At 39.4% G+C, this 22,476-nt stretch overlaps 1 protein-coding gene across 3 annotated transcripts in view; it reads left to right on the top strand.

Moving 5' to 3' along the window:
* MORC4 (MORC family CW-type zinc finger 4) overlaps positions 1 to 22,476 on the top strand; it is a 52,725-nt gene that overhangs the window by 24,456 nt on the left and 5,793 nt on the right. For all 3 annotated transcript variants that reach the window (XM_019661479.1, XM_019661478.1, XM_019661480.1), the window contains 5 exons: positions 7,736 to 7,834; positions 11,481 to 11,609; positions 13,695 to 13,763; positions 14,165 to 14,216; positions 15,595 to 15,767. In XM_019661479.1, the coding sequence (XP_019517024.1) occupies positions 7,736 to 7,834; positions 11,481 to 11,609; positions 13,695 to 13,763; positions 14,165 to 14,216; positions 15,595 to 15,767 (522 nt within the window). The remainder of the gene's footprint in view (positions 1 to 7,735; positions 7,835 to 11,480; positions 11,610 to 13,694; positions 13,764 to 14,164; positions 14,217 to 15,594; positions 15,768 to 22,476) is intronic.

Here is a 22,476-nt window from a genome sequence, read left to right as displayed (position 1 = left end):
AGGGGAGGGGAAACCAGGATGGAATTACAGCATGAGCTAAGATTACAGCAGGAACTCAGAATGATAAGAATATGGGGAGTGAGGTTAAAGAGATGTAACTAGAAGGAAATAGTCAGATGGATAGAGTAGGGCCATATCCTAGAACAGGGGTTGGCACACATCTCCTGTGAAGGGCCAGAAGGTAAATATTTTAGGCTTTGTAGGCCTTTTGGTCTGTGTTACAACTACTCAATTCTGCTTTAGTATGAAAGCAACCATAGACAGTATGTAAAGGACTGAGTGTATGTGTCCAGGACAATTTTGTTCGCAAAAATAGGCAGTGGCCTGGATTTGGCCCACAGGCTGTAGTTTGCCAACCCCTGTCCTAGAACCACAGTTCCCAGACTACGTGCTGAGCAGCTGCACATAATGAGCTCACAGGGGAGCCATAGGACATTTACAATTTTTGAGGGCAATGTAGTGATACTTGTCTTCTGTTTATAAACAATAGAAATTATTTTATTTTACTGTAAATATAGCACATTACCACAAACTTAGTGTCTTAAGACAACATTAATTTATTATCTTAGAGTTCGGTAGGTTAGAAATCCAACACGGATCTTATTGGGCTAAAATCAAGGTGTTGGCAAGGCTGCATTCTTTCTGGAGGCTCTAGAGGAGGATATCTCCTTGCCTTTTTCAGCTTCTAGAGGCCGCCCGCATTCCTTGGTCCATGGCCCTCTCCCTCCATCTTCAGAGCCAGCACCGATAGGTTGAGTCGTTCTCACATCACATCACACCATTGATTTTGCTTCTATATCATCACATCTCTTCTATTTCTGACTTCTTTTGCCTCTCTCTTCCACTTTTAAGGACCCTTGTGATTACATTGGATAATTCACGATAATCTATTTTATGGTCAGCTGATGAGTAACCTTAATTTCATCTGCAGTCCTAATTCCCCCTTGCTGTGTAACCTAATATATTCATAGGTTTCAGGGATTATGACATAGACATCTTTGAAGGACCATTATTCTGCCTATCACATTATGCCCTCTGGCCCCCAAAATCCGCTTATATCTCACATGCAAAATACATTCACCCCATCCCAACATCCCCAAAAGTCTCAACTATTCCAGCAACTCAAAGACTAAACTCTCATCTTAATGTCATTAGGTCAAAATTCCAAAATCTCATCATGTAAATCAGGTATTGGTGATACTCTGAGTCTGATACATCCTGAGATAAAATCCCTCTCCATCTGTAGACATGTCTCTATTTTTTGTATTTTTCTCCCAAAATACAATGGTGGGACAGGTGTAGGACACCAGTTTTAGATATTACAGTTCAAACAGGAAGAAAAATTGAAGGAAAAAGGAGTCAATGTTCCCAAACAATTTCAAAATCCAGGCAAGCTAACTCTATTAAATTTCAAGGCCTGGGAATAATCTTTGGGGGCTTATAGCACCATCCTCTGGATTTGAGGTTCTGCCCTCTGGGCTCATGGCTCCACCGTTAGAGTCATCTTTCATTTTTCATGAAGGACAACATGTATTTTGCAGCTGAGTAGTTTCATCAGCCTGTTTCCTGATTCTAGAGTTTTGGAGCTCAAAAGACCTTTTTTCATTTTATGCTCTCTTCATCCTTTCCAGTCCAATCTAGCAGTTTTTGTGCTAGTATACCATCCTAAGAACCTTGTGGGTCTCACATGTATGTATGTTACGGATACTCACTGCATCAGATAAGAGGCTCCTGAAAGGTCTTTCCTAGATAATCCTATTTCTATTCTTAGCTTCTGCTGAGATCTGAGTCATATGTTGAATCTTTTGAAAGAGCTTTTTGTGTGACTGAATACTCTGACATTTGATCTTTCTGAGATATTAGCAAAAGGTTGTTCAGTCACAGGCTTGGCTTTTTCTCTAGAGTATGCTTTCCTGACAGTGAATCTTTAAAGGTAACATCTTTTACAATCTGGATAGGCTGAGAATTACTAAAATCATTAAGTCCTGCTTCCTTTTTGTTGAACGTTTCTTCCTTCAATTTCTCCCTTTCCTCTCACATTTTACATAAGCATCAAGAAGACACCAAGTCACACTTTCAACGCTTGGCTTGGAAATCTCCTCAGCTAAATGTTTCATCACTTACAACTTCTGCTTTCTATATAATTGTAGGACACAATTCTGCTAAGCTTTTTGCCACTATATAACAAGGATCACCTTCCCTCAAGTTTTCCATTAACGTGTTTCTCATGTCCTTCTGAGCTTCTACGAGCAACACCTGTAAAAGCCATAATTCTACTAACAGTCTGTCACAATGATTTTGGTATTCTCTAAGAAAATTTGTGTTTTCTCTACCATGCTCCCCACTTTCTTTGGAGCCCTCACCAGTAAGATGTTTAACATCCGTATCTCTACCAGCAGTCTGTTCAAGCAAGCTAGGCTATTTCTGTCATGCTCCTCAAATTCTTCCAGCCTCTGCCCATCGCCCAATTAATTCTAAAGGCACTTCCACATTTTGGGTATCTGTTAGAGCAGCACCCCCCACTTCCACATACCAAAATCTGCTGCATTCCTTTTGATTACATCATATCTTTGTGAATCTTGCTTTTCACTGGTTGCTGTGATTCAAAGCAAGTAATCAATGTCAAATAAGAAATGAGGAAAGGTGTGTCCAATTTGATTCCAAGGTTTGAGAAGTTGTACAGTACCGAATAGGCATACACATCCCATTAGTAAGCAATTGTGGTTAAGAATGAAACAGAAATATGTTTTTCAACTTGTATGTATTTTTTTTTCAAATGGATTTTAAATTCTAGTTCATAAATGCTTTCTAAGTTGTTTGGACCTAACTATTTAATAAATAGAATGGGTAAATTTTTTTTTTTTACTCAAGGGTGCCATGAAAAATTTGAGACACTAAGGGTGCCATGAACCAAGAAGGTTTTGAGAACCTCTGTTGTAGAGGGACATTGGGTAGAGTAGTTGATACCTTACAAATGAGAATTCATTGCATATTTCTTGAATAGGGGAATGACTTGACACACTATCTTAAGAATATGGTACAGTTGACCCTTGAACAACAAAAGGGTTAGGGACGCTGACCACCTGCACAGTTAAAAACCCACATATAACTTTAAGTCGGCCCTCCACATGTACGGATTCCCAACTGCAGATCAAAATTACAGGTGTCCCTTGAACAATATGAGTGAACTGCATGGGTCCACTTATATGTAAATCCACATGTAAGTGGACTTGCACCTCTCAAACCCAATTGGATATAAATCCATGGACCCATACATTTCAAACCCATGCTGTTCAAGGGTCAGCTGTACATTATACTTATATACTGCTTTATGGTTTATAAGGTGCTTTACATGAATTATGTCAGTTGATATATTTGGCAATGATGTGGGATGGATTGAAGGAAAGACTAAAGACTGTTGCAGTAATCTAGGTGAGTGAAGGTCTGAAATAAGAGTATCTGTGAAAAAGGAAGTATATGATAGATAATATGAAAAAAGAGGAAAATAATTTGGTAGTGTATCAATAATAGGATACAGGAGATAAAGGAGAGGGAAGAATCAAAGATCACAAGTCTCTAATTTAGTAGACTGTGATATTGGTGTGTTCACTGATAGAATATGAAGTTGGGAAAAGGAACAACTTCCTGGAGTGGCAGTGGTAGAAAATAGATTGTAGAGGATTGAGACGGGAGAATGAAGAGGAGGTAGTGGATATAGACCACATATACCAGGACTAGGGAAGGAGATTAATAGAACAGTAGAGTAAAGCCAGCATTTTTGTGAGAACAAATGGAGTTTCAAAATACATGAAAACCATATCTTGATTGAAGTGGTGGTTACATGGCTGCATGCATTTGTCAAAACTGATAGAACTACACATTTAAAAAGATTAATTTTAGGGGCCAGCCGAGTGGTTCCGTTGGTTAAGAATTCACTCAAGAGTGTGCGCTCTGAGCAACAGCGGTTCGAGTCCCAGCCCAAGCTGAGCTGCCGCTGAGCTGCCAACAGGTGGCAGGATGGCTCAGCTAAAAAAATTTTTTTTTTAAAAGGATGAATTTTATTCTATGTAAATTTTGCCTCATTAAATTTTACCTGAGTACATGAGAACAGAGGTTTATTTTTATTTTTCAATTGGTATATAACTCACATATCTTAAAGGTCACCATTTTAAAGTGTACAGTTCAGTGGGTTTTAGTATATTCACAAAATTGTACAACCATCATCACTCTCTAACTCCAAAACATTTTCATAACTCCCAAAAGAAACCCCTTGTTTATTAGCAGTCACTCCACATTTATCCTTCTCTCCAACCTCTGGCAACCACATATCTACTTCCTTTTATCAATTTTTTTTATTTAACGTGACCATCTTAACTGCTCTTAAGTGTACAGTTCAGTGGTGTTAAGTACATTCATATTGTTAAGCAACCATCACCAGCATCCATCTCCAGAACTCTTTTCATCTTGCAAAAGTTGATACTCTATACCCATTAAACAATATTCCTCTCTCCCCCACCAGCCCCTGGCAACCACCATTCTACTTTCTGCCTGATTTTGACTACTCTAAATGCCTCACAAAAGTGAAGTCATATAGTATTTGTCTTTTTGTGACTAGCCTATTTCAGAGCGTAATGTCCTCAGTCTTCATCCATGTTGTAGCATATGTCACACTTTCCTTCCTTTTCAAGGATGAATATTCTGTTGTGTATATAGACATTTTGCTTATCCATTCAACCATCAATGGACATTTGGGTTGCTCCCACGTTTTAGCTATTGTGATTTATAGTCTACAGTAGTCCCTCCTTATCCATGAGAGATAACATCCCAAGACCCCAGTGGGTACCTGAAACCATGAACAGCACCAGACCCTATATATACAATGTTTTTTCCTATACATATATACGTATGATAAAGTTTAATTTATAAACTAGGCAAGAAAGAGATTAACAGCAATAATAATAAAATAGAACAATTATAGCAATATACTGTAATAAAAATTATGTGGATGTCGTCTCAAAATATTCAGTTGTTGGAAAAGTCATGACACATTTTTGCAACGAAAAACAGAAAAAATACGTCATGACTTTTCCGACAACCCAAATTCTCATTGTACTCTACATACAGTGTGGATATGCTGGACAGAGGGATGATTTATGTCCTTGATGGGATGGCGTGGGACAGTGCAAGATTACATCCTGCTACTCAGAACAGTGTGCAATTTAAAAATTAAGAATTGGTTTTTTTCTGGAATTTTTCATTTAATATTTATATCACAGTTGACTGCAGGTAACTGAAACTGCAGACAGCAAAACCACAGATAAGGGGGGGACTACTGTATTTTGCCTGATATTAGCATAGCCACCCTGCTCTCTTTTGGTTACTTTTTACATGGAATATTCTTTTCTGTCCTTTCACTTTCAACCTATTTGTATCTGTATCTCAAGTTAGTCTCCTATAGAGAGCATATATTTGGTTCATGTTTTACCCATTCTACCAATCTTTGTTTTTTGATGGGAGAGCTTAATCCATTTACATTTAAAGTACTTACTGGTAAGCAGGGACTTATGTCATTTTGCTATTTGTTTTCTATATGCTTTATAGATTTTTGACCCTCATTTATGTATTACTGTCTTCATTTGTGTTCAGTTGATTTTTCATAGACATTTAAATCTTCACATTTCCTTTTGTGCATATTTTATGGCTATTTTCTTTGTGGTTGCCATGGGGAGTACATGATCATGTGATCAGGAGCAGCAAACCGTGATCAGAGCACAGATCCCTGATATATGCAGGACAGTCCTTTTTGCCCACCCTGACTCTTGCAGGCTGCCCTTAAAATATGTGCACAGCTGACTGCCACTGGGCTGGGGGTAGGGTGTCATGGCTACTACTGTGCTGAGAGCTGAAATTAGCCAATTTCCCATCCAAGCCTTCACCTGGAAGTTTCAAGCCTTCAGTAGACTCCACAGTTTCCAATAGGTACGTCAGATTCTGCCAGTGCATTTTTGTTGTCTAGGTGGGGAGTCAGAATCATGGTGCTTTCTACTCCACCATCTTTCCAGAATGCTGCCTAATTTACTTTTTTTTAAAGTAAAATTTTAACAGAAAACTAGTAGTAGTTCTTCATCTGTGACTTGAGGGAAGGATATAAATAGAGGTAGGAACATTGGTAGGTTGGATGGGAATAGGAGTTTATAGGGGAGCTCATGTATGATTACTTTGATCTCTCTATAGTCAGAATCTAATGTAATATGAGTAAGGTAGAGGTAAGGAAGAATTCCTCTCAAGGTGAGAAGAGGTCTGCAAAAGCTTGGGGAACGATTCAGGAAGTCAAGAGATTTTTAAAAAATATTTTATTGGGGAATTAGGAGAGGGGAACAGCGCTGGGGAATTGGGGGAAGGGGAACAGACAAGTTGCTGTCCTTTTGTTCTTCAGTCTAGTTGTGGAGGACGTCGCTTCACTGGCCCATGTTGGTATTATCATTGCGCTCTTCCCAGGTGAGGCAGATCTGTCACTGGCCATTGGATGGCTGCTTACAATGGCTCTTGGCAGTTCACGCTGGCTGCCAGCCACTCACAGTAGTTTATAGCAGCCCACTGCAGCTTCACTGCAGCCTTCGCCGTCACCGGCAACTCACGGTATCCCAGCTCCAGGTCGAGCTGTTGGTAACCATCTTAGCTGTAGAGGGCACAGCATCACTGGCCCTAATGTAGGATTCGAACCAGGGCCCTGCTGCTCAGAGCCGACGCCCCAAGCCAACTCCCAACCAACGTGTCACTCGCCCAGCCTCCTTTTTTTTTTTTTAAGCTGAGCCATCCTGCCACCTGTTGAAAGCTCAGCTTGGGCCGGGAATTAAACCGGCGACTCTGTTGCTCAGAGCTCACACTCTTGAGCAAGCTCTTAACCAACTGAGCTACTCGGCCGGCCCAAGAGATGTTAAACATACTAAACTTATAGTATTTCAGTTTTGTACAGCTCTACATAAAGTTGTAATCCTGGGTTGTAGAATTAAATATGAATTAGTTATTAGAAATTGGCAGTTATTCAAAGTAAAATTCTGTTTTTGACTCATACACATTGCACTTTTTGACCCTGGGTCTACTGTTGTTTATTTGGGAAAAGAGAGAAAGGAGAAAGAGCAGTAGCCAGAACTTGGGTATAGCCTTCACTAACAGCTGTGTAGTAGAAGGTTGAAGGGGACTTTCTTTCCCACTGGTGCTATAACTGTCCTGATCAGCATTTGCATGAAGAGGAATTGTAAGGAATTTTTAAGTTTGTATTTGATTTGTAACGGTGCAATGCAATATTTGACCCTCTGACTTGCAACTTGTTCCTGAATTTTTTACCTGTAGTCATCTGACAATCAAATAACTTATCAGTATTTGGCTCTGTCCTGGCTCTGCAATTTAGTCCTCTGTCATTGTATCTAATGTCAGTTCCCCACCTCCCACGATACTAAAAGCCCTGAAAATTTGGAGAACACAGTACATTGTAGGACTTTTGTCCATTTTACTTTTTCACCCAAAGTGACTGTTCAGCATTATGACTTTGTCATTCTGACATGTAATTTGCAAGGCAGTGGACTCCCATCCTAGTTCCTGTAAGTGTAGGTGTTCAAACCTATGCTGAATATTCTAAATTGTTGGCTTCTCTTAAATGGGAGCATCTCATAGGTTGCAAAGTTGTTCAGCAAATCCTCAATGTTGACATGTTTCTTCTTGGTTTTTCCTTCAGGTTAACAATGAATGCCCTTGCCCAGAAGCTCAATGCTTATTGGAAGGAAAAGATATCCCAAGACAATTTTGAGATCTCAGCCACAGCCAGGACAATACCGTGAGTAGTACATATAGAATCAAAAAGTATTAGGGGAAATGTCCATAGAACAAATGGAAGGAACAAGAGTAAGGTGGTTCTTTTCACAGAAGGAAGTTTAATTAACTAAAACTGGGAAATCACAGGTACTAATTTCATAATTTCTGTATACCTCTTCATTCTGGTTTAACACTTGTGTGATTTTGATCATAAATATGAAGAGTTCAGTGCTGCCAGTTAATTCGATTGGCAGTATGGTAGAGTGGAAATGATGGCCATTGAAGTCAGACATTCCAGGGTTGAAAATCTGGATCTCCTTCTTATAGTTGAGTGAGCTTGAAGTAAGTAAGTCACTTCACTTTTCTGAGTATATTAAATTAGATGACACAACATTTTTAGCGCAGTGTCTGACATATAGTAGGTATTCAAAAATGTTAGCAACTTTCCATCTCTTTATTGCTAGGGAACATTGTTAGAACTATGCCAAGGAATTTGAGAGTAGAAGTAGAGAACCCAGCATATCAGGAAAAAAAAAAGATAGAATTTATTGAAACTAAGACAGAGAATTACACACAGAACTATGAATCCGGATGAAACGCCTCAGTAGACCAGGAAAGGAACATAATCCAGAGGATAGAATGTGTAACAACACATATACAATCAGTTACACCACCATCAAGACAACGATTAGAGTGTTAAAAGTTCATTTTGAGGGCCGGCCGAGTGGCTCAGTTGGTTAAGAGCTTGCTCTAGAGTGGGAGCTCTGAGCAAAAGGGTCGCTGGTTCGATTCCTACAAGAGCCAGTGAGCTGCACCCGAGCTGAGCTGCCGCTGCCAGTGCACTGCCAACAGGTGACAGGAAGGCTCAGCTGGTGAGAGCATGGGCTCCTAACAACAAGGTTGCCTTTGAGATGGTGGGCTAGGCCCACCTGCAGCTAAAGACTGAACTCGGCACCTTGAGCTGAGCTGCCGTCCGGGTTGTTCAGGGGATAGAGCGCACGCTCTTAACAACAAGGCTGCCGGTTCGACTCCTGCATGGGAAGGTGGCTATGCCCACCTGCAACTAATTGAACACAGCACCTTGAACAGAGCGGCATGACTGGACTTGGAACTGAGCTTGCTGCACCCTCCACAACTAAGATTGAAGGACAACAACTTGGCTGTTCCCCTCCCCCAATTCCCCAATAAAAAAAATCTAAAAAAAAAGTCCATTTTGAGGTAAGTACCCACCTGTGTTTTGTATGATATGAAATTTTGTTTCAAATGCAACCTGATGGCTGTATAAATATTACTACCTTATTCTAAAGATCTTGCTCATATCTAATCTCCATGGTTTTCAAAGACATGCAAATTAAGATAAGATGTCATTTTTGGCCTTTCAAATAAGCAATGATTAATACAATGAAACAGCTGTTCATATATTGCTGAAGTGTGTATATGTGTGTTATGCAATCTTTCTGGAGGCAGAGTTGTAATAATTATTATTTATTGAGCACTTATATACCAGGCACTAATCTAAATTCTTTACTTATATTTACATTTATTTATTCATCATAACAACCCTATGAGATCGATTATATTAGTAATTCTTTATAAATGTGACAATGACATACTGACAGCTTAAGTAACTTGCTCGAGGTTAGACAGGTAGAAAGTGGTGCATCTAAGGTTCAAATATAGACAACCGGGCTCCCAAGTTCTTAACCATGACACTCTTCTGGAAGGATGCAATGAGGGGAATATGATATAGCCCCTTTAACTACCTGTTTATTTCAAGTACAAGCTAAAAGCCTCTCCTATCTGTCTGGATGGAAGTATCTACCAAGGTCTGCATGTAACCTGAGGCAGGGGGTGGTTGTGGCTTGTGTCTGTCCCGAGAGAATAATACTGGCACGTTTCTACAAGAGACTCCTCTGTGCATGTGCATGTAAAACCAAAGCTAATATGACCTTTCCTCTCCCCTCCCACTACTACTGAAACTGCTTTTTTGCTGCTCTGGCTCTAAATAAAACACTGGCTGTACGGAAATATATAGACACCAGAGGTCAGGCCGGAGCTTAGAGCTTAGAGGTTATAAGGCTAGAGCAGCATGGAGCTAGGAGATAGGAAGCTATGTATCCAAAAATGTGTGTGAACTCTCTTTCTTAAAACAGAGTATTAAACAAAAAGAAGGCATTGTATTTGAGTGGTAGAATTATGAGTGTCTTTTCATATCTTTCTGTATTTTCCAGTTTTTCTATAATGTGCTTATAGTACTTTTATACCTAAAAATAAGCACTGTTTTAAAAGATAAGAAAAATGTTGAACTAAGACATAAAAAGAAAGCCACCACTCTGTTGAAATGTCAGTATAAGAGCAATACAAATGCAATGTACAGAAAACCTGCCCTAGGCTAAATTACATGTTCAAATTGGTCCTAGGTACCCCTCTACCCTCTTACTGTCTCTTTTCTCTAGTCTTCCCCCTTCCTACTCCTTTCTCAGCTTAGATGCTGACTATATCTGTTATATACAGGACCACCTCCTTTCACAGAGAAATAAATTCACTCTAAGGTATAGGTGACTGCATTATGTTTCCTGGGCAGGGCGGGGTGTTGGTATGGTGGGAGTGGCTATGTATTTTAAGAACAGAACTCTGGAAGAATTTATCTTAATAATTTAACCCAATTGTTGGACTGGAGTCACCATTTCTAGTTATGAAATTTCATCAAATTTATATTACTTTTAGATTAATTTTGGGAATATCAACCTAATAAATTTTTGATTGAAGTATAAACAAATACCGTTTTTGAAAGGAAAAAATAGGAGTGGGGAGTCTGCAGGGTTTTGGGGGTGACATGTTGATGATTCTTCAGTGACTCCTACAAATGCGTTTTAAACTTGTCATGGGATTGGATAGAACCCAAATAAATCCAAATAAATAATCCTATGGGTTTTATTTCTTTTTTTAAAAAAGATTTTATTGGGGAAGGGGAACAGCCAAGATGTTGTCTTTCAATCTTAGCTGTGGAGGGCGCAGCAAACTCAGCTCCAAGTCCAGTCACCATCCGGCCACCCGTCGGCAGCTCGCGGCCGCTCATCTCAAGGTGCCATGTTCAATCTTTAGTTGCAGGTGGGCACAGCCCACCATTCCATGCGGGAGTCTAACCAGAAACCTTGTTGCTAAAAGTGCAAGTTCTAACCACTAAGCCATCCAGCTCAGCTCGGGCACAGCTCACTGGCCCATGTGGGAATCAAACCGGCAACCCTGTTGCTCAGAGCTCACGCTCTTAACCAACTGAGCCACTTTGCTGGCCCCTAGGTTTTATTTCTTGGTAATACTGTGATATACATAAATTTTCCTAGTTAATTAATTTCAGAGTTAAAATTCTCCTCTTGCCTGCTTAGAACAGGTGATTCCAGGATACATATTACTGACCTCCATAAATAATGGTGGCTCACTGTGTTAACAACATTTATTACTATTTTTCATATCCATATCTGGTATAGTTCTATCATTTTTTCTGTGACGCTCATGATATATACATTTTAGACACCTAGACTATAACAGTAATAATGCATTTCATATATAAAATTATGTTCTTTAACTTTTAGGGTATGCCTTTCTAATGTGAGACAGAGCACAGAGCTAGTATATACACAGTCATACTTCTGTTTTCCTTCATTTAGAAAGATTCCTGACCAGACGTGGGTACAATGTGATGAGTGCCTCAAATGGAGGAAGCTTCCGGGCAAGGTTGATCCGTCTATATTACCTGCAAGATGGTTTTGTTACTATAATTCCCATCCAAAGTACAGGTAAAGTTAGGACTCAGTATTATGCCAGAGATAGCTCCGGATTTATCTTTATTTTCTAAAACACTTGCATCTCAAGTCCACACTCTTCAGTGTGGCATTCAAGCCCCTGTGCCACCTGATCCCACCCTATTTCTCCAGCCTTTTTTCTCACTGTAACTTGAACTCACACCCTATTCTTTAGCCAGGCCTGTGGCTTCACTGTTCCCCACACATGCCACAGTTACCCCCTCCTCCATGACTTGACAGTCATTCCACTTGCTTATAGTGACTTGATGCATTCCATCTGGCTATCGAAATCATATCCATCTGGGATGCTTAACTGTTTTGTGTGATACTTCTCCTGTTGACAATAGTTTACAGTGATTTTACTCTGGCTTCCTGTGGTATTTAATTATTGACATTTGCTCACATACTGTTTTGTATTTTTGGATGTTTTTCACATGTACCGTATTTGCCGGCGTATAAGACGACTCGGCGTATAAGACGACCCCCTAACATTTCCACTCAAAATACAGAGTTTGTTATATGGTCGGCTGTGTGCGATTTTGCGAGTGTGGTAAAATCGCATAACAGCAAAATCGCATAACAGCCGAGCATACACCCAGCAGCGCTGCTGATGCCTGAACGGCATGTGGAATGAAGTGGGCGGGCATCGGGAGGCCACTATGGCACGGGGTAAGCACTATGGGCAGTCTATCTGAAGTGTACCTGGCGTATAAGACGACCCCCCACTTGGAGGCATATTTTTCAGTGCCAAAAAATTGTCTTATACGCCGGCAAATACGGTATACACTTTGGCTCTTTAAGAGTTTGTAAGCTGTTTGAGAACAAGGGCTTTACATTTAGGGTTGAGTTAATATGCTTCCTATACCTGAGTCAGTTGCAGTACCTATTGTACATTCAATGCTGTTTGTTTCCATGTTTGTCTTCCTAACTCACCATATGTTCCTTGTAGCATCTAACATCTAGATTGTGCCTGGCATATCCATGGGCATTCATTTCCATTTAACAAATACTTTTTTTATTTGACTCAGTGGTCACATAGGTTAACAATAATAATTCAGTTAGCTTCATTTCAGCCGTGATGTAATTTTTTTCCCCTCGGGATAAATGCTGATAGAAAACAAGGTCCTAAAACAGAGTGTGCTTTTTACAAAAAAAAATGTTTAAAATGGAGGAAATTAAATAAATGAAATCCAGGTTTGTAATGAGTAAGCACTACCCCAGTCTCCAGCTGTGCCTTGGCACCTCTCCACTGGAGAGTAACTGGGACTGTGTGATTAGAATATGGGAATCAGTGCTTAGAAGTATCACTTTTGAATCCTGCATCTCCTATCAGTTTACACTTAGTCCAGGAGACCTTGCCTTCCAGGATACTATGCCCCCTTATAAAATGGGTATAGCATAGGGTTTCCAATTATTATTCATTTTTATTTGTCTCTAGGATTACTTTTGACCATTGACTATATTTTTTAGTACTGCTTTCAGTTTTTATTCCTTTACAGTTCTCCTCCTCGTGCTTTACATATAGCAAATATCTTTTCATTTATAGAATTCTCCTTTTTCTTTTCTTTGTTAGTCTCTGTTCTATTCTTTTTATGATGTAAGTTCCTAGCCCTTATTGCTGCCTCTGATTTTCTTCTTCAGGTGTCATCATCTAGTTTAGGGATTCTCATGCTTCTAGATGGCACCTTGGGAATTAGTTTCTAGTAAAGGAGAAGCAAAAGACCTAGATTCTAGTCTCAGCAATATTCTCTTTGTATGGAACCTTAAGCAAGTCTCTCATGCTTGAACGTCACTGTGTAAAGAGAGATTATGTTTCATGCTGTCCACCATCATAGAATTTTGTAGCTGTCAAGTACTTTGAATGTCTTGGGAGAAAGGTGATATATGCACCAACAAGAATTAGATGATGGTATGCCTTGAAATAAGAATTGGTAAATGTTAACCTGCACACAGGTTTTGTGATGTGGGTGGAATGTGACTCTATAATGTTGTTAACCTGCCATAGTTGGGAGGAAAGTAAAGGGTAAAAGTGAAGGGCATATTTTGTTTCCGAAAGATGATTTATTCTCTGCACTGCAGGAGATGCTCTGTTCCAGAAGAACAAGAACTCATTGATGAGGACCTCTACTTGAGCAAAGCTAAGAAACAGTGAGTATACCTAAGGTGGTGTTCTATATCACACAGTAGAGGGGCCTGACCCTTCTAATAGGATGGGGGAGTTTTGAGAAGACAATTTTTTTCTTTTGGGGTTTTTAATGTTTTCCCTCCTCATCTTGCTGTTCTGCCAGTTCTTTATTTCCTCTAATTATCTCCTGAGTGTCTCATCTAGTGCTTGTCTTTAGTCGCTCTCCCTGCCATCCCCCTCTTTTGATGAGGCGTCTGAAATCCCTCTTCAGTTACAGAGTTCAGGAAGGCACCCTTGTTACTCAGTGAGGACCACATTATTTCTAATTTGGAAGGAGCATTATAACATAAATCTACAATTGGTAATCCATTTCAGACTGAGAAATTTCATAAGTGAACTAAATAGCACTTTTATCTTCTCCTAGAGACCAAACTGCTGAGAAGAAGAAGGTGCCAATGGAAAATGAGGACCACCAGGTGAGACACAGTCCTCCCTCTTCCTTTGCTCACACAAAATTTTCCCCAACAGAGGCCATAGGTTGAAGGAAGCAGCAATCTTGAAAGCTGCATAGAAATAATGAACCATTTCTTCTGGTGGTCTTTTTTTTTTCATTGAATCTTTTGATTTTGCTTTGATCTGCTGTTACTGATGTTCAGATCACCAAAAATAGAAGAGCCAAATCATTAATTTCCCAGACTTGGAATCAGTACTGTTTCTGGACAGTGTGAATGTCACCTTCGTTGTCACAGAATTTTCAGACTTATGTTCCATCCTCATACAGGCTGCTCCTGTTGAGTGTCTGGTTTTCCTCAGTCTCCTTTCTTCCAGGATTCAGGGGTGATTCTTCCTCCTTCCTTTTGGGAAGAAGGGGTGGTTCTTTGTGCCCCTACCCCATCCCTGCTTTCAGGCTGGCTGGCTTTATAAAGACTCTGCTGTTTTGAATTTTCAGGAGCACTGTCTCTCGGACATGGTTGCCCAGCTCCGGACGCTGAAGGGTGCAATAAGGTTGGCCGTCCTTTCAGGGACACTCCTTTCCCGACAGCCACCATAGCACCCATGTATCTTCCCCCCTCCCGACCCTGCCTTTCTGCATGATTTTCCTGTTGACCCTCTTTCCCAGAGATATCTGCTAGTCGCATGTTAGATTCACCTTCCACCCACTCGGACAGGGTTGGTCAGACTGGTGAGGATAGAGGCAATTTACCATTAATTCTTCTGACAGTCTACCAAGACCCACGTATATGAATATTCAGGTTTCATGCCCTAATGTCTTGGCTTAATAGTCTGATGTAGAGACTGGGAGATTTCCTGGGACTGCCTTGTCCTCATTCAGTTTACCTCCCCTTTATATTTCTTTACCTTCATCATTCATACTGTTTTCATAAGCTGGCTCTCCCACAAGATCCCAGATGCATGTGTCTGTGTGTGTGTACTATGAATAAATGTTAACGTCTCGCATGCATTTCTCCAAAACCAGCACCGATACATGCTGCAATGCTTTTCCCCACGCCCCTACCCTCATCACAGACAGAGGAGTGAAAACCCAGCCTTAAACTGGGTCACAAGAGAGAATTAAACACTGACTAGGGGGCCTGGGTTATGTTGTGGGTGGGATGACTGTAGGAGCCAATAAGTGAGTTGGGGAGGTCTGTTGGCGACCAGCTGATAAGGTTATAACTGAACGTGCTTGGGTTCAGTGTTCTAGTGTACATTACTGTGTGCTGTTTGTTTTGTGTAGGAAACATTTTCTTTTTATTTGGCCAAGTATTCTTTCCTAGCATCAAAAGGATTGACTCATCCTCTGGTATTTAGTTTGAAATTGGGATTTTTACAAACGATTTCTTTTTTTGCTAGGTATCCACTAATCCACTGAAGACCCCTGCTATTCAAGATATGGATAAATTGAATAATAAAACAATTGGATATGAGAAAATTGATAGCCCTAGCCAGCTTCCATCTGTTGGAGAAGAAAGCAGAACACCTCTTTCACTTAAGCCTCTGGATTCCAGTGTTTTTCAGTTTTCCAGGTGGGTAAACATAGTCTCGCTTCAAAAGTAAATTTCAGGCTCTGTTTTCCTGCAAAGTAAGTTGGTATGGTTATCATGTTGATGTTATTCCTAAGGCCTAGCATGGAATTCAGAAGGAGAAACACCACTTGGGGTTAACAGAATTGTGTGTTGCATGTACCCCCAATTTTTCAACATTACAGCTGCTATGTCAAGTCTGTCCTTTTTATTCCCACTTTTTTGAGGTGACCATCTGACCAGTGTTCTTTTATGTATTCACGTTATGCTGTGTAAGTGAAATAATGGACATGAAAAGTCTGAAAAGAATAATGTGCTGTACAAATGTAAGGTGAAGCTACATAGATAAACATTGTTTGTCTCCTTAAGTTTAGGAATACTGAAGTCCTCTGGGGCCCCAGAGGCCTAGCACATGTTGGCCACATATAAAAATAACCATTAGAAGTGCCATTAGGTAAGCCTTCTAGTTCAGTTTCCTAGAGTAAATTATTAGTATAAGTTTAGTTTGGGGCTTTACTGGTTCATCTTCTAGCTTCTCATTAGTATGATTTTGTTAGTCTTTATAACAGGAAAGAACATACCTTTTCTTTTTCTTAAATATCAGGAGTATTGGAAGCACTGAAAGATATCATTGTCCCTGTACTGCCATGAGACTGGAACTCAGGATCCTTAATTAAACTTGCTTTCTCCTCTCTGTTTTTGCTTCTCACTTCTAGCAAAGCCAAGCCATTGGGCAGGTAGAGCTGCGGGCAGGTAGAGTTGCTCTCTAATAGTAGAAATTTCTATAATTGTCAATAATGTGACTGATAGATAGATAGTGGGTTGTGAACTTTTCATTGACCCTCTTCAGTTTGGATATCTTCTTAACATATTGTAGGATACAAGCAACGGAATACATAATAGGGTAAAAATGACTTCTGTTTTTCTTTTTCCCCCAATGTTACTGATTTTTGTCCTTGTTTCTTGCTTCTTAGGTGGGTCTTTTCTTCTCATCTAGACAAACATCTCTACATTTGTGCAAGTCCCCTATTCAGTGATTCTTCCACAATTAAGCCCTGTATATATTGGAAGAACCCCATGACCCCCCCTGAACATGAACAAAAAGTCTCAAGAGGAAGTAAGCTATTAGGAACAAAACTAATAAAACTCTAAAAGAATTAAATGAGAATTTGTATGAAAGCTTTTAGAGGTACTCATTAACTAATGATTGAATTTGAGTCATATTGAAGGAGCAATTTCTAAGATTGAACTATGCAACAAGAGGGTAAGAAATATAGTCAAGTCAGTCTCAGGGTCTTGAGCCTAATTCTACTCTGTTCCCATCTGTAGTTTTCTAACTCCCTTTGTAGGTTGGTAGGGATATATAGTAAAGTGCTGTCTGTTTTTTGAAGTACATTGCTACCTTTCTACCTCAGTCTCTTTGAGATAGTCATGTATCAGAATTGCCACGGTAGTATGAAGGTGTCATGACTCTTGAAGGCTACATTTTCCCTGCTGTGAACATTTTCCCTTTTTCTTCAGTGTTTCTTTTATTCTCTGTACTGGGTTTTGGTAACCTGAAGGTGATTACAAATGCTAACCTGTCTGTGTGTGTGTGTGTGTGTGTGTGTGTGTGTATTTTATGAGTGCAGTATATCAGTACATCCATTGGGTGGCAAACTTCATCAGTCTTGATTGAGATTTCTGGGTGAGTTTGTGGAACTGCTGTACCCAAAGTTAGATTTTGGCTATAATAGACAGGTAAAGCAATTAGATTGTTCATGTGTAGTTTTAATTTGAGAATAATACTCTTTCATGAGGAAGAGATACGTGATAATTGTTGTTGCTGCTGATATCATATTTTATGTTAGGTCAGGAAATGATTATGTCATTTCAAGCTACACATATAGGGGGATTCTGAGTTATTGGAAAGTGTCTGCCTTTTCATAAGGGAAAATTAAGGTATTCAAGAGTTCAGTGAAATATACAGGGTTTTCTGATAAAAACGTTAATGGAATAATATGTTTAGTTAAGAGTTACAAAGGTCTCCCTTGTTATTATCAAAACCTGAAGCTGATAAGGGTCCTTGTATCGTGTAGTACAGCGCTCTAACTCTAGATAAAATAAAACCTACATGATCCAAGATAATTTTTTAAATTTTTGTGGGGTAGGTTATATGGCCTCATAAGGCTTCCCAAGGCATCGCTGGAAACAGCTTTGTGACTCACAAATCTAGCAAGGAGAGGAGAGCACCTGCAATAGAACATAGGTTCAGCCAGTATGAAACAGGCATAACCTTTTAGGGAAAGACAGCTTATTTATGTTAAAGGAAATCATCCCTTTCTTTTTACTCATTCTGTAAATAGCTGAGTGCTTACTGTATGGAAGACAGTGTTCTAAGGCAGTGATTGAATTAAAGATAAGGTTCTTATGGTAGTCAAAGTTTTATATGTAAGTATACCCCATACATGTTAGGTTTCCTATGAGTAGTATAAGTTAAGGTCTAAAGTAGCCATAAGCAAAGGCAAGAATTAGTGATGTAATTTATTTAGAATTTAGAGAGCCTTTGAGTAAGCTGTATGTCAAAGGCTAATTTGTTCATGTTTAAGAGAATAACCAAAAAAATTCAAATTACACTGTAACAGTGGAAGGAAAGAAGAGACAGTCTATGTTCAAAGGAATATTTGACACAACAACCACGAGGTAGAAAAGAACAATTTTTAAAATGAGGAAGTTGATCCAGGGGTCAGTATTAACATTTTAGAATACGGTCTTTGAGAGAGACTTCCAGAATGGAGAACTTAGGAGTACAGTGGGCACTTTCACTAATAAATAACCATTTAACTGGAAAAAAATTATTAAACAAACAACAAAAAAAAACAATCATTCCGAGTTCTGGAAATTGTCCTAGGAGCATACATCAAATGGAGAAACATTTATTCAAAAAGAATCTATTAAATCTCAGCATTTAGACTGCTCTCATCCTCCTCCAAGCTGTGTTTTATGAAAACTACCCAGCAAGCTCTAATCCAGGTGAATGTGGTCAAGAAGTTGGTGTCGCCCTTTAACCCTAGCTCCTAGTCTAGAGCTGTGGTTTCACCTGGGAGGGTCAGGCCTCCAACATTTCTCATCTCTCCCAGTTCTGACTTGCAGAAGCTCTATTCCAGGAAGACCCAAGAATGACTAGGTCTCTTCTCCCAGCCAGCTTTCTCTTCCTTCATGCAGCCCCCACTCAGGGCAAAAGCACTCATTTAGGGACAGCATGCTGACAATCCTGGGCCCCTATTGCTCCAGCCCCAGCTTTCTTATAGGGCAGAGGTTCATCCAAGAAGGAGCAAGCTAAAAACCATCCTAGCACCTATTGATTAAAAAAATAATAAGGTTTCACTCTTGGAGAAGATGGCCACTGTCCCTGCCTCTATCTCTTGCACAGTGGCACAGTGGTTCTGCTTAGGGAGAGAGGCAGGCCTTAAAGAAGAAGAAATCTTGGGGGAGAACAATTAAGGGGGCACGTATAGCTCCATAATACAAGTTTACAACAGGCAAAATATCCAAGTAATCGGATGTTTGGTAGCAGAGAGAACCAGGGAAAAAGATAGTCAAGATCTCTCTTGGGTTCATGGTCAACCCTGGAGGTTAAGAAGGCTGTGCATAAGCACAAGGCTGTGCTCCCTCTGGAGCAATCACACTAGGCTATAAGGTGGACTTGAAAGCAGTCTCCAAGCCTCACACAGATCAAAAAAATAAAGGGGCATGTACCTCAGTGGCACTAGGGGCTTAAGTACAACTGCTAACCAACCACTGGCTGAACAATAAGCTGCTCTGACCCAGGGGCAACTCCTAGTAAGCCAGGCTTAAAAATAAAATGACACATATCCCAGGTGGTCTGAAAGACTGTGTGCGTACTGAAGGCTATGCCCTCTCAAAGGTGACTGGAGAGGGAAAATCCAAGCTACTGCTACCTAGATGAATGTGGGGCAGAAGCATACATTCCTTGAACTGTGATGGCAGCCTCTAAGCCACACATACATCCAGTGGTAAAGGCTAAAAATCTAACTATCTAACAGGGTTTAGGCACAAGCTTTGGCCAATAAGTGGCCTAGACTGACCCAGGCATGACTTCTAGGCTTCCAGGTAAAAGATAAAAAGGAAGAAAAATGTGAGCAGGAACATCAGAGGCTGCATACTGAGGGAGAAATAGATCTCATGGAGTCAATTCAGCCAAGTCACTAAATAAACAACCAAACAATATCAACCCTTCAGGGAAGTGGGATCAGTGTCCAGAATTGCTATACTATATTATCTAAAATATTCAAAAGAACAAAAATTATGAGACATTCAAAGAAACTGGAAAGTGTGTCTTGTACATAGAGACAAAAACAAAAATAGACAATTGAAACTGCTCTTGAAGAGACCCAGATGTTGGATTTAGCAGACAAAAACTTCAAAACAGCCCTTGTAAATATGTTCAAAAGATGAAGTGAGACCATGTCTCATCACGTGCAGAATATCAGTAAAGGGACAAAATTATTTTTAAAAAGAACGAAGTGGAAATTCTGGAGGTGAAAAATGCAATAACTGACATGAAAATTTCACTAAAAGAATTCAACAATACCTTAAAGTTGGCTGAAGAAAGAACCAGCTAACTTGGAGATATATCAATTATCGATCATGCTAAGAACAGAGAGAAAAACGAATGCAAAAAAATGATCAGAGCCTCAGAGAAATATGGGACACCATTAAATGCACCAACATATGCAAAATAGGAGTACAAAAAAAAAGAGAAGAGAGGAGGGAAATGGAATAGAAACATATTCAAAGAAATAATAGCTGAAAACTCCCAGATTTGATTAAAAAACATTAATCTACACATCCAAGAAGCTCAACAACCTCAAAATAGGATAAATGCAAAGAGATTCACAGCCAGACATAGCATAGAAAAAATGTTGAAAGCCAAAGGCAAAGAGAAAATCTCAAAGGCAGAAAGACAAAAACAAAACAAAACATCATATACAAGAGAGCCCTAATAAGAATTAATAGCTGACTTCTCATCAGAAACAATGCAGACCAGAAGGCAGTGGGATGACATACTCAAAGTACTGGAAGAAAGACTGTCAACCAAGAATCTTAAATCAAGTAAAACTATTTTCAGAAAATGAAGGTGAAATAAAATACATTCCCAAATAAATAAAAGCAGATGGAATTTGTTTCTGACAAGAATGCCTTACAAGATGGGGCCGACCGAGTGACTCGGTTAAGAGTGTGAGCTCTGAGCAACAGGGGTGCTGGTTCAATTCCCACATGGGCCAGTGAGCTGCGCCCGAGCGGCCAACAGGTGGCAGGATGGTTCCGCTGGTGAGAGCACTTGCTCCTAACAACAAGGTTTCTGGTTTGACTCCCGCATGGGATGGTGGGCGTAGCCTACCCGCAACTAAAATTGAACACAGAAAAAAAAAATGATCACGGCACCTTGAGCTGAGCGGCCGCAAGCTGCCAACGGGCAACCTGATGGCGACTGGACTTGGAGCTGAGCTACCTGTGCCCTCCACAACTAAGATTGAAGGACAATATCTTGGCTGTTCCCCTTCCCCAATTCCCCAATAAAATCTTGAAAAAAAAAAAGAAATGCAAAAGGGAGTTTTTTAGGCTGGCACCAGATAGTAATTCAAAATCACATGACAAACAGTGAGTACTGGCAGTGGTAACTGTAATTAATTATAAAAGACAATCAATGGCATATTTTTGTCCTTTTTCTATTCTTAACTGATTTAAAGGAGAGCTGACTCTGGGTGGTGAACACATAGTGCAATATATAATGATGTATTATAGAGATGTACACTTGAAACCTACAAAATTTTAGTAACCAATGTGACTTCCAATAAATTTAATCAAAAAATTATTGCATAAAACTGTATATATTCGTATATAATTTCCTATATGTATGCAGTTTTATCATTTGGCTCATCTGCACATGTAAAATGTTTCACAGTAACAGCACAAATGAGCTGAGTTGGAGTAAAGCTATATAAGCACATAACACCAGATGGTAACTCAGATCTACAGGTAGAAATAAAGAAAATTTAAAATGGAAAAATAAGGTTCACTCAGCTTCCTCAAAAGACATAAAATTATAGAACGTAATAATTATAGCAATGTATTGTCAGAGTTGTAAATGTTAAACTAGAAAACATCCATACAACATGAAAAGAGGAACAGTTGGAGAAGAAACAAAGAAATAAACATGACACAGGAAACAGAAAGCTAGATAGCAGATGTAAATTCTGTCATATCAATAATAACATTAAATGTGACTAGATTAAACACTCCAATCAAAAGACAGATTATCAGGTTGCATTTTTTTTAATATTCTAATATACTGTCTATAGGGGACATACTCTAGATTTAAAGATACAAATAGGTTGAAAATAAATGGATGGAAAAGTAAATATACCATGCAAACAGCAACCATAGGAGCTTGAATGGTTATACTAATGTCAGACAAAATTCACTTTAAACTAAAAGTACTACTAAACATAAAAAGGAATTTTTTCATAATGATAAAGTCTTTCAGGAAGATATAAAAATTACACCTATGTATGGATAAAGCTCCCAAAACACACGAAGCAAAAGCAAACAGAATTGAATGGAAAAACAGACAATTTAAAAATAATAATTGGAGATGTCAGTGCCCCATTTTTAATAATGGGTAGAGAACCAGCAAATAGAAAATCAA

This window comes from Hipposideros armiger, unplaced genomic scaffold, assembly GCF_001890085.2.
Source record: "Hipposideros armiger isolate ML-2016 unplaced genomic scaffold, ASM189008v1 scaffold_350, whole genome shotgun sequence".
Classification (NCBI taxonomy): domain Eukaryota; kingdom Metazoa; phylum Chordata; class Mammalia; order Chiroptera; family Hipposideridae; genus Hipposideros; species Hipposideros armiger.
Note: the sequence above shows the minus strand (reverse complement) of the source record. Positions and strands in the feature narration are given on the sequence as shown.